At 35.8% G+C, this 12726-nt stretch overlaps 2 protein-coding genes across 6 annotated transcripts in view; one reads left to right on the forward strand and one right to left on the reverse strand.

Moving 5' to 3' along the window:
• Positions 1 to 386: 386 nt before the first annotated feature.
• The window catches only part of LOC116841172 (keratin, type I cytoskeletal 10-like), a 24237-nt gene continuing 11897 nt past the window's right edge, over positions 387 to 12726 (reverse strand). Inside the window, exons 1-8 of one of the 4 annotated variants that reach the window (XM_032808803.1) lie at positions 7230 to 7315; positions 5569 to 5964; positions 4565 to 4691; positions 4350 to 4472; positions 2798 to 3062; positions 1277 to 1468; positions 1046 to 1194; positions 387 to 959 (exon numbers count right to left, since the gene is read on the reverse strand). In XM_032808803.1, the coding sequence (XP_032664694.1) occupies positions 827 to 959; positions 1046 to 1194; positions 1277 to 1468; positions 2798 to 3062; positions 4350 to 4472; positions 4565 to 4691; positions 5569 to 5818 (1239 nt within the window). In that variant the 5' untranslated portion in view covers positions 5819 to 5964; positions 7230 to 7315 and the 3' untranslated portion in view covers positions 387 to 826. Of the gene's footprint in view, positions 960 to 1045; positions 1195 to 1276; positions 1469 to 2797; positions 3063 to 4349; positions 4473 to 4564; positions 4692 to 5568; positions 6864 to 7229; positions 7324 to 12726 lie in introns of those variants that run through there. The other 3 variants (XM_032808821.1, XM_032808794.1, XM_032808810.1) reach the window with 3 other exon arrangements.
• LOC116841134 (aminopeptidase N-like) overlaps positions 7644 to 12726 on the forward strand; it is a 7924-nt gene continuing 2841 nt past the window's right edge. Inside the window, exons 1-7 of one of the 2 annotated variants that reach the window (XM_032808729.1) lie at positions 7644 to 7807; positions 8347 to 8874; positions 9228 to 9692; positions 10117 to 10291; positions 10580 to 10736; positions 11546 to 11627; positions 11788 to 12149. In XM_032808729.1, coding sequence (XP_032664620.1) covers positions 8369 to 8874; positions 9228 to 9692; positions 10117 to 10291; positions 10580 to 10736; positions 11546 to 11627; positions 11788 to 12149 — 1747 coding nt within the window. In that variant the 5' untranslated portion in view covers positions 7644 to 7807; positions 8347 to 8368. The remainder of the gene's footprint in view (positions 7808 to 8346; positions 8875 to 9227; positions 9693 to 10116; positions 10292 to 10579; positions 10737 to 11545; positions 11628 to 11787; positions 12150 to 12726) is intronic. The other variant, XM_032808738.1, reaches the window with a different exon arrangement.

Consider the following 12726-nt stretch of genomic DNA (forward strand, 5'->3'; position numbering starts at 1 on the left):
TATACTTTGTTTTTTTTGCTTTCGACATCGTCACGTGTGCACATACCGCTTTGCATCGGCGAGCGGTGTCGCACTCTCACGGATTTTTTCGCGAGTTACGAACCCCGAGGCGCCCACTATGAAACGCGAAAGTGGAACCGCACAGTTGCATGTAGTACATCGCAGATATCGGAGAATTCTAAAGGAATTCAAAAAGAATTCAGTCGTATATCATCAATTCTGAGTTCATTTTCAGATGTAAAAGGAATTCCTCAGAGTTCAGTTCAGTAAAAAGAATTCTTTTTACATCTAAAAATGAACTCAGAATTGGTGGCATACGACTGAATTCTTTTTGAATTCTATGTGCTATCTGGGATGCCACTAACTTCTCTCGTTAGATAATATATTACCGCTCTTAGTTCTATTCTTATGCTGTGATCATAAAGAATAATTCTTCCAAATTGGGTCTAATTATATCTGAATAGAAAACAAACTTCAATCTTAAATTCGTGACAAGTATATTAAAGATGCAAAATTATAGACTCGTGAGAAACGTTCAAGATATAATAGAAATTAAGCTATAGTTAAAATTAATGAAATATTTCTAAAATTATAAATACATTAGACCTTGGTAGTTGCTGGAGATCGGCATTGTGATATCATTGTGTTTGACTGAATAAAGTATAACGAAATAAGCGCGCGCCATTTAGCTCGTATTTTAGATATTAACTGTAATATACAATTTTATATATTATAGTGAATATTTAAAATACGAACTATATTGTTTCAGAAGGGGGGACGAATGATATATATAATAATACGAGATGCTTAAAAATAATTTTAGCATTCAACCTTTCCTTATGTAACTACAGGAAAACACATCGCAGTTTTTGTCCTCTGTCGCGACGCCGACGGCCAATTTGATCAGGTTCTTTACATTCACGCTCACAGAAGCGGTATTGAGAACGTTGTTTCGTATCCTGTAAGGAATTCGAGCGATTAATGAAACGATTAATTGGAATAGAGCTTGTATAATGACGAACTGAATGCCGAGGAAATTACATACAAATTGGTAAGATATTGTTTCCGTTGCGTGTTTACGATCTCGAAATCCTTGCCGAGGTCAGACAAATAGTCCTTCTGAATCTCGCAGGTCAATCTGGCGACACATCTCGGAGAGACGATCAGTCGATTGCTCGAGCCATCTTTTTGTATCTGATTGTGAGAGAAATCAATATTTTAGCGAAGCTTCTTTGCGTCAAACAATTATGTGACAGAAGTATGTGTATACGTAAACCTTAGCTAAATTTTCCCTCAACATATGTATGATGTAATCCGTTTGGACTTCGGGCTGCACCTCCTCCGAGAAGCTCTCCGACCGCTTTTTTCTTCCCGCCACGATGCCGATTGGTAGGAGCACCGGATTCGAAGCTAATGCCGCTGCTGCGCCGATCAATGCGACGCCAGCTAGAGCTTTCAAAGCTACGGCCTTATAAACATCCCAGTAAGCAAAAAATCATTTTTTGTTTACTAGGAAATTAAAACCATTCTTCCTTTACGCATTTAATGAATTTTGTCTTAACCCTTCGTATACATACTGGGTCGTTACCATCCATAACTAAAATTCAGCGCTATCATACATCCTCAATTTTTGTATTGGTATGCTCAACTATCAAATTTTCCAAATGTAAATATACATATGTATATATGTATATACATGTATGTATATTTAAAATTGTAAATATACTTTTTCCAGAGATGACTTACAAGATAATTTTTTCCTTAAAGATAAACATTTCAACAATAAAATGCTAAATTTTTACTTAAAAATAATAAAAATTACAAATTTTTTAATAATAAAAGTTACAAATTTTTTGCAAGAACTCACTTCTTTTTAAATCTTTTTTTTCTTAAATTTTAATACTAAAAATATGTAAATACTTTCTATAAACATTAAAATTAATCCATGAATTTTTTCAGAATTTTAGCATAAATATTTTAAAAGATACAGCTGTTTGAAAATTGCAATGGGTGGCAACCACCTAGTGTATACGAAGGTTGAAAAAATAAGTGTGTATACGAAGGGTTAAATATCATTCATTAAAGCAATATCCAGATAGCACAAAGAATTCAAAAATAATTTAGTCATATGTTACCAATTTTGAGTTCATTTTTAGATGCAAAAAGAATTCTTTTCACTGAACTGAACTTTGAAGAATTCTTTTTGCCTCTGAAAATGAACTCAGAATTAGTGACATATAACTGAATTGTTTTTGAATTTTTTTTTTTTTTTTGAAATTTCTGTGCTTTCTGAGTATTAGCTACAAAATGGGCTCCAATATACCCATTGGTATTGACAATATTGGCCCAATAGTATCAAGTAAACACTTATAGCCAATATAGAATTCTGAATATTAGAATAGAATTCTGAATATCAATTTATTTGTTACTGATACATATTGAGTAATTATATTGGCCCAATATATATCAATATTGACACAATCATGTTGTGCAATACTGGCAATTTAATCATATTTTTTTATAACCAATATTACACTGACTATATATTGGCTATATTGACCTAATGTATGCCAATCAGGCCAATGTAATACCAATAAACTCTGCTATTAGGATATACAGGGGATTACAAGTTTTTTTAGGATATGTGGCGGTGTCATTATGATTGATTTTTAATCAGAAACACATGTCCGAGAACATGATATATTTATGCTGTGAGGAAACATTGCCGGCTGTGGTCGCACATGTCTCAAAAAAAAGAAATTAATTAATTTCCAAATGAGCGCGCACGCGTGTGTACCTTTTGTGCCTGGACATTTCCGGGATGTTGCGATGCGTTTCCGTCCGAGAAAACCGGGTCGCCAGGACCGAATTCGTCACCGTCGGCCAACGTGCCCGAAATCCCATAGCCACCGCCGCCACCGCCTCCGACTGGACCTCCGTATCCGGTCGGCCTGCTGAAACCCCAGGTACTAACGCCAAATCCACCGCTGTTCCCCGAGCCGTAGCCCGAAGCGCCAGGTCTGTTAGTGCTCTCACTTCCGTATGCAGGTCGCGATCCATATCTTGCGTTTCCGTCACGGATACACAGAGAACACAGCTCCGTTAGTGCAACTGAATTTTCCATTACTTGGCCACCAGAAGAAAGACTCGGTCATGAGAACACAGAGATTCCCGTAGGAGGTTTTTGCCCAGCCAATTGCTTTCAGTTATCTTAACCGAGTTTCAACGCAGTTGAATGTTTTCAAAGATATTTTCCCGTCAGCGAATCTTTCGTCTGGTTCCCATTCGATTTCACAAACTGGATATTTTTCCGTGTAACAAATATACCAATGAAATTGAAACGTTATGCGCTTAGGAAAGACAGTACAAAAAATTCTTGCGTGCTAGCTCCAAATAAAAGAATATTTATGTAAAAGAACAGTTTAAATCGTTTGAGCATAAAATGTTCGGAAAAATATCCTTTTCTCTTGATAGTCAATAGATAGTCAAGAATTTTGAACATGCATTTTGCCGCTTCTGAGACGTCATTAATCAAGAGTTCCGCGGCGAGTGTCCAGGAGCCTTAAGACTTCCTAGACACATGTCAAAAACTGGGACATAAGACGTCTTTAAGACGTCTTTAAGGGGACTGGAGGTCAGATTGCCTGAAAATCGTGCTTGTTCTTTCACAATTTTTTATGACAAACTGAATGAATATGCGAAAGTGTTATTTTGACGTGTACCACTGACAAACTCGTGAAAATATTTAATTTTGAAATATTAATTTTTTTACTATAAAAGAACTGAAAATTTAATAATATTCCATTAAGATATTTGCAGTTTTGTTAACTTTTATCCAATTTCTATTATAATGGTTCATATGATAACGACAAGCTTATGGAAATTTTCTATCTAAAGTTCAGCTTAATTGGACCACCGAGAGTCAAGATATTACTATAAAATGAGGACCTTAAAACGAAAAACGAAATATATTTTAACTGCATGTACCATACACTTATATTGAGCATATGATCATCAAAATTATATTTTTCTTCTCTTTATATGTTGTATAAATACACGTCAAAATAACACTTTCGCATATTCATTCAGTTTATCACAAAAAATTGTGAAAGAACAAGCACGATTTTCAGGCAATCTGAGCCTCCAGTCCCCTTAAGTCGACTTTAAGACGTCTGGACATAAGACGTCTTTAAATTGTCTTAAAGATGTCTCAAAGACATCTTATGTCCCAGTTTTGGACATTGTGCTGTCTGGGTTTTTTCAGCAGTTTGTGTTATCTGAATAATTTCTCGCGAATTGACATGAAGAATATTAATTCCTTGTACTGTGGGAAGAATTTGGAGGTTTACCTATCACCCGACTGGCTTCCCGCGTAAACTCCGTTTCCGCTGTAACTTCCGCCGCCTCCTGACGGTCTACCGCCGCCGCTCGCGGTGGAACTCGAAGGTCGAGATTGAGTTTGCCATCCGAACCTAAAATTAAATGACTCCTTAAATTAAGACGTCTTACGTTCTGAAATTTCTACAGGCACAGGAAAGACAGAGTCGACGAGTTGTGTTACTACCTGTCGATAGGGTGCCGCTCGCCGTACTGAGAAGGGTACCGTCCGGTTTCAACGGGGATCTTGTTGTAATTGTGGTCGGGTCGCGCGAACCCGCTGGAACTGTGCCTGGAGCCGCAACAGCTAGAACTTGCAAGCGAAAATATCCCGTAATCCGAATTGTCCAGCGACCTCCGTCGATTATACAGATTTACACCGAGGAAAAGTTTCGTATGACTATCCGGACAGCACAAGCTTTTAAACGATTTCAAAGTCGTCTGAACAAAATATATACACTGAGGAAAAAATTTACTAAATTTCAAAAAATATTTGTTTGGATAATACTGTGAAAATATTTGTTTAAATTAAGTAATTATTTTCTAAAATTAAATAAAAAAGTTTTAAATATAAACTTGTTTCTTTAATTTTAGAAAATAATTACTTAATTTAAACAAATATCTTCACAGTACTACCCAAATAAGTGTTTTTTTAAATTTAGTAAATTTTTTTCTCAGTGTATATATAAAATAGGACGTCTTTTGGATTCAGAAATTTGTTCTGCTTGGATATAATTGTACAATAAAATAATTAGAGAAAAAGACTTTGCGTAAATCGCACGGAAAAAAAGATCTGCTACATATGGACAACTAAACATAATTTGCTGTATTAGCCACTTTTTCTTTTCTGCAGGAGCCAATTTCTTTGCTATGATAACAAGAAAATCTGCTTCTGCAAGAAAAAAAGTAGCTAAAGCAGTAAATTATGTTTAGTTGTCCATTTGTAGCAAATTTGCTACGTTAACCATTTTTTTTTGTTGTAGGAACAGATTTTCTTATTATCATAGCAAGAAAATAGGTTCTTGCAGCAAAGAAAAAGTAGTTAACACAGCGAATTATTGAACTGTCCATATGTAGCAAATTAATTTGCTGCTGCAGCAAATTATTTCACGGTGTTATCTGTCGCGTTTTGACTTGGAACACGGAGACTTGCAGAAAGGAACTGTGACCAAATCGAGAGTATCGACTTATCTCTGGAGTCGAGGCTCGAATCACGATGTATGACTGTTCTCGGCTTCTTGTCTGTCGTCTTCAGCTCTTCCTCGTCGCTCTTGTCGGGGATCAGCTGCGACGAGTTCTCGGCGCGAACGACGTTCGCGAGAAGTCGATCTTCCGCCGAGTGTTTCTTCGAGAGTTCAGTTGTAGGTTGAAATTCAGTTTTCTCCGTCAAGGCACAACAAACAGCCACGACGACGGAGAGGATCAGGATGATGAGCGTCATAGTCGCGACGGATGAGGACGTCCAAATGAGACCGTGAATACTTAACGCACTTCCCAACGCAGCTCAAAGTGCCTCGGATGCCGAGTTATCGAATTATGCGTATCAGTTCCGACGTTGTGAGTCGCGGCAAATTCGACGACTGTCCGCTGCGGAGATGACGCGAAAGTGGCTCTCTAATTTGTCAAGTTTCACCTATTATATGGCGGTCATGCATGGGATGCTGGCGCATAGCCACCCTCCAGGGACAAACACGGAGCTCCCTTGCAGTGAAAAGAAAAAGTCGCCTCCACCTGTCGTGGTGAAGCTCCTCACGCTTCCATTCGTTCGCAGATTTGTCGTCGACGCGCTTGATCAGAAGCCAGAAACGAGTAACCGCACTTGGTTGATTCGTCCTGTCGTTCTTCAGGACTTGGAGAGAGGAATGCGCGGAGGGATTAATCGCGACCAAAATCAGATAGCGGCGTGTTAATCAATTTTTACAGCTGCGTCCCTGCAGTCACGAGGTGTGACCAAACGTGTCAGGTAGCAGCGGCGCGTGCTGGCGAAAATAAAAGTGTCACGAGCGAGTTGCGAGCGATCGTCGCGCCAGCGTATTAATTAAGATTTCCTATCGTTGTTGTTTTCATCATTTGCTTACGAAATTCGGCGCACTCCGCGGCAGAATCACGCCGACGAGTTCTATCGATCTCGCTTCGCATTTTCGTCGTAGTGTGTCTCGTCCTGTCCCGACGCGTCCTCGTATTTCCTCAGAGACCTTGTGCGCGATCCCGTAGCTTTCTCCCCTATAATTAACGCCCAATTAATTCCCATTTTCGCGGAAGATCAAGGGTCGAGCGCTTCTTCTTTCATTTTCTCCACTTTCGCGCTCGCCACGCTCCTCGCGTACGGTCTTTCTGCATCGCGGAAATCTGCTTCGACGTATCGTCAGTGGAAACCATCGGTGAATATGTAATCTTATTTTTATTTTTGTTTCACGGCGAATGCAGAGATCCTAGATATGCCACGCATGACCAGGGAAGGGTGACTCGGAAATGACGGATTTCTCGCGGGCTGGTTGCACGAGAAACACGCCGCTTTCGAGACATTTTGTCAAATTGGCGATTGCCAATTTTCCACTTTTTCGTCTGCTCGACAGATTCCGCCGTTACGCAACGTCGACGGAGCAATTTGTTTCGCCTGGACGTCCGCGGTGTAACCAACGACCGAAATTATGTGGCGACACTATTCAATGCTCCTTCTATTCCTATTGCCACACGCTACGAAAGTTGTGACGGCGAAGAAGACCTTGTGTCGAAATGTCGAAATGTAGCAACTGTCTTTGTAAAATAACGTAGTCGAAAATAGTGCTTTTGTTCTAATTCCTTAGCGTCTATAGTTAGTACAATGATAAATGGCACTACTTTGCTCTTACCGATTTTTCATTCCTCTCACTTTCTTTAATCCAATTAATTCCTTCTAATTAATTCATTCCTTAATATAATTCTTGATTGTACATTATTATCATATAATTATTATAGACTGTGTGTTTCAGTTCTCGCGCCTTTAATTTATACTAACAGGTTCTTTAAAAGTAATTTACAGTTAATTTTTAATGTATACATTTATACATTTAATTTATACATTTCAAATAGAATTATTAATTAAATTTATTAGTTAAATTTTTTCATTATATTATCTGTTATTAATCATATTTAATAATGAAAATAACAGATACTGATATATTACTTATTATTTTTCTGTTTTTATTTTGTTACAATACACGTTCTAAGCGTTCCAAGAGACGTGTTATGTGTTTATCAAACATAATAACAAAATAGTCAAACTAATAAGAGCGCCAGATATTGATATTATTGTTAGTATCCTGTGACTTTTTAAAGTAACAGAGAAGACGACAATCTCCCGAATACTGCGATATATTTCTGGTATTACAAATTATCGTTGATTGTCGCGAAGTATTGTTTTAGCTGGCACGAAAGTCTGATATACGAGGTGAGTGATCGGGACAAGTCACACAAACTGATATCTCCCTTCAGTCTAAAGAGAAAAGGGAGAAATTGAAATTTAGATATGACCAAAAAACGCAAACGAGTTTTTTCGTTAAAAAGCATTTCCATTTCGGAATTTCAAATTACTATAATTGTAACATCATAATAACAAATGTCGAGATACACCACTGTAGAATTTTTGATATGACTTTACGTACATTTTTTTGATATGACTTTACGTATTACTTTACGTATTATCGACCATAATAATCGAAAACTATTACGGAAACTGCGAGATTTTCAATCTTTTTTTATCGAATTGCGGGAAAACGATTTTGAATTGTGATCCCGCGTAGTATCTTGTTTCTACTTTTTTCCCAGACAACATAATGTCTAAAATTGGGACATAAGACGTCTTTAAGACGCCTCAAAGACATTTATACGTACATCTTAAAGATAATCTCTAAGATGTCTTATGTCCCGATTTTAGATATTATGTTGTCTGGATTCTCTTTTCCTCAATGAATAAACGTATTTCCACAGATCTCGGAAATAAAAACCCGGCATGGAGTGCCTAAGATTCTTATTTATTAGCGGTCTGCTCTTCAAGATCGCAACAGCGTTAGTTTTCATGAAGAAAGATTGTCCACTCGATCGATCGGAATACCGCTTACCAGTGAAAGGGATTGTGTGCCGACATTATAACATCAAATTAATATCTATGTTCTCCGAGACCGACCCTGACGAATTTTTTGAGGGCGAAGCCAATTATTTGATCGAAATTTATGAGAAAACGGACAGGATAAGCTTACACTATAGCAATCAATCAGAATTGGACGAACATATTATAGGCTCATCAAGATTGACTTATCCTTCGAATATTACGTATCAAGTTTTCATATCGAACCGCTATATTTATTGCCCTGCAACACAGATCCTAACGATCGATTTTGAGGACGATCTACCTCTCGGGAATTATACTTTGGACATAAAATTCAGAAGTGCGCTAATTACTGACAGCGTGCCAGGCTTCTCAAAAATTACATACTTCAACAAACAGGAACAACAAAAGTAAGTAAATATTTATGTCCTATAAATTTGAGCGAAATGAATAAAAAGATTAATAAAAAGATCAATGAAAAATATAGATTCAGTGATAAATAGGGTTATATCGTAAGGATAACAATAAATAAAAAACAACAAGGAAATAATTGAAGAAATAAACGTTGGTCCTTCATCTTCCGAGATGCGGGGACAGTATAACTATCCATACAGCACAAATCTTCAAAAGACGTTCTAAAGATGTTCTAAGGAAATTCATACATCCTAAGAATGTCCTAGAATATTCTCTGAAGATTTTGTGCTATCTGGATAATATACTATATATATAGTATAAAACAACTGGAAATTTATCTTTGTCTTATGTCGTTCAAATATAGTGGGGAGATGTTTGCAATGAATTTTCCTTGGGCTGCTCGGACAGTGTTTCCGTGCTGGGACGAGCCGACTTTAAAAGCAACTTTTGACATCTCAGTTAAACATCCATTTTACTATACGGTTTTGTCGAATATGCCGATACAAGAGCAGATAGTAGAAGATCATATGATATGGACTCACTTTAACACCACCCCTTTGATGCCTACTTATCTCGTGGGAGTTGTGATTTTCAACAATTTCGCCGTCATTACCAGCGGAGATGGGTCTATCAACATGTGGGGTAGACGGGAAATAATTGACCAATTAATATCAGCGCATGAAGTTGCCGTACAGTGTTCGAATTACATATTGACTGCCATGAATTTTACTAAAAAGATTTCAAAAATGGATCTAATTGCGATACCACCTTCCTTCCTTCGGACCAAATCAAATTACGGAATCTACATCTACAAGTAATGTACACAGATTAAGAAGAAACATCAATTAATAAGAGGCGTCAGAAATATCCTTAGTATTCAGAATCTTAATCCTCCCTAGTCATCTGAGGCGTACAGCACGCCAAGCAATTTTCAATTTCAAATTCTCTTCGGAAGTAACGGAATTTCAAACACTAAATCTAAGTATATGATTTTTTTTGTTTTTTTTTTAACTGTTGGAGCAGGTTTTTATGACCTTCAAGAATGCGTCAACACTAAATAATTTAAAAATGCGATTTGATTAAAATGGTAACACAAAAATGACAAGTGCCACACCTCATGTGACCAACTTGTTACGATTAAGAAGTGTGATTAGGGAAGGTTAAAATTCGGAGATATAAATATTGCTGTCCCCGATTTTTCAAAATAATCGCTCAAACATCGTCCCGATCATTTTTAGAGAATCAGACCTGATACAGGGCCGGACTGAATTAGAGAAACAAAGTCTCATAGCTCAACACTTAATACAAACTCTGATGTATCATTGGTTTAACGATGTTAATCCGGCTCAGTGGAATTACTTGTGGATGAATGATGGAATCGTGACGTTCTTCGGCTTATACATCACCAACAAGGTTTCTCTCATGTTTCATACGTACTTTTCACGTGTCCGACGCAAATCGATATCGTGACGATTTTAAAACCTCGTTCAAGATCTCAAGATTTCGAACGATCACGTCGATTTCATCACCTTAAAGATATATTACGTGCTCTTACGAAGCTGTTCGAAAAATGTTCTCTTATGACAAAGAATTACAAGATGTTTTTGACAGCATTTAGAGAGATGTTATCCGTTCCAATCATCTTTTACATGATGAACGCTTATAATAACCGCTTGATCATATACGTACATTTGTCCGCAGCTTTTCGAACAATTGCGGGTAATTGATCGCTTCGTGGTAGAGAATCAACAACAACTTTTGTCTGAAGATATTGTATTTCATGTAAATCCAGTTATGCACGATATCGTAACCCCCAAGGAAATTGACATCTTATTTTCTGGTGTTATGCAAAAGAAAGGTGAGACTTAGCAAAATAATCAAGTGTTTGAATGTTGAACGAGAGTTGGACGGAATCGTACAAATGTGGAATGTAAATAAAAAGTAAGAAGGCATACGGGTAGATTAACTCTCCAAATACATATTCACTTGCCCCCAATTAATTGTATATTAAAATTTAAAAGAATATTATTATTTTCCAAAGAAGAAAACGCCTAAATATATTTCATTACAATATAAATAATGAGATAAGGAAAATCCAGCAGGTGAGATTCTAATAATGTTGATTTAAGAACTAAATATTATATCAATTTTCTTATTATATAAACAAAGTCGCTATGAAAACTCGCACGTTCTGGTCCTATTTTGGACTATCCTTAACTGATATCAAATATATATATGTATTACATATACATGACCTATAAGTGTTTGTTTATATTTGATGCTAACTAAAGATGATGCAAGTCTAACTAAAGATGATGAACGAGACATGCATATTTCCAAATTGACTTTGCTTAATATATTTATATTTGTTTATATAATATATATATATATATATATATATATATATATATATATATAATATATATAATAAAAATCAACATTATTGGCTTTTACAATTAATTCATCTAATTTTTCTTATTATTGTTTATATCATGATTGAATATTTATTTCATAAACAATGACATATTCTTAAGAATTAAAACGACTTCCAAATTTTTTTCTGTTGAAACAACAGATATTCATAAAAATTACAATATACAATTTAAATTTTATTTTAAAAGTAATTAATTTCCCCTTTTTATAATTTCTTTTTATAAATGATCGTAGCAACTGCTTTAGTACGCATGATGTACCATGCTATTCCCGACGAAACTTTTCGGAAAGGGATCAGAATATACTTGAAGGCAAAGTAAGTAATGCATTTTTATATATATACACTCTTAAATTAATTAAATCATATATATTATCACACGGACGCACGCGGACGAATTATATGACAAATTTATATTTCTCGATCTAAGCTATATTGCGATATTTACTATTAACTATGCCAAATATTACAATTTTAGTCAATTTTTGTCAGTCACTCCGGATAATTTGTGGAAAGCTTTGGAAAAAGCTATGTTGTGCGAAATAGAAGTCCCTGACGATTGGGATTTGGAAAAAGTGATGGATAATTGGCTTTCAACTTCCAATTATCCCGTATTAGATGTTAAACATTATTCTATATTTCAAAGAATAGTTATTACGCAACAGAATTTGTACATGCAAGAATCGGAAAATTTCTGGTGGTTACCAATAACTTATACAACCGAGTCGAATCTCAATTTCGACGAAACCTCGCCTAATTTTTGGTTAAAACCATCGGATAAGCATAAGCACATTAGCAATATCCCCAATGGTTGGGTAATATTCAATTTGCAACAAACTGGTAAGAGTATTAATTAATATGTGCATTTCATATAAATTGTTTTACAAATTATTTTCTCTTTATCGCTCCCCAATTGCACAACAAAATTCTTTGTTAAAAATAAAATCGAGAAATTGTAAACTATTTTTTCTGTGCGATGATTAGTAAAGTATTGGTTGTTAAATAAAGTTGCCAGTCGTGTAAAAAATGTTATTGATTGGCACACGCAGAATTTTGCATAATAATCTACTTCATATTTAGCATTGTAGATAAAAAATAATATCATGTCTTTCCAACTTGATTTTTACTAACAAATAAACCTATCTAAAAGGTACGCTCCGATTTCTTTCTAATTTGGCACAAATTAAACCTTTGGGTAGGTTTACACTCCGATTTCTTTCTAACTAGACACGAATGTAAAAGTACAAAAAATATTTAGGCCATACTTTTTATTTTGTCTCACTTTGAGTTTCACGGATAGTTTATAGCTTTTTAATGTTCTCACTCCTATCATCAATAACTTGTAACAATAGCTTGTAACAATAGCTTGTAAGCTATAACGTTATATAATCAATAGGCGCAATGAGTAACAATTTGT

The sequence above is a fragment of the Odontomachus brunneus genome, unplaced genomic scaffold, assembly GCF_010583005.1.
Source record: "Odontomachus brunneus isolate Ranch 3 - 2012 unplaced genomic scaffold, Obru_v1 Obru_scaffold_002, whole genome shotgun sequence".
NCBI classification, from domain to species: domain Eukaryota; kingdom Metazoa; phylum Arthropoda; class Insecta; order Hymenoptera; family Formicidae; genus Odontomachus; species Odontomachus brunneus.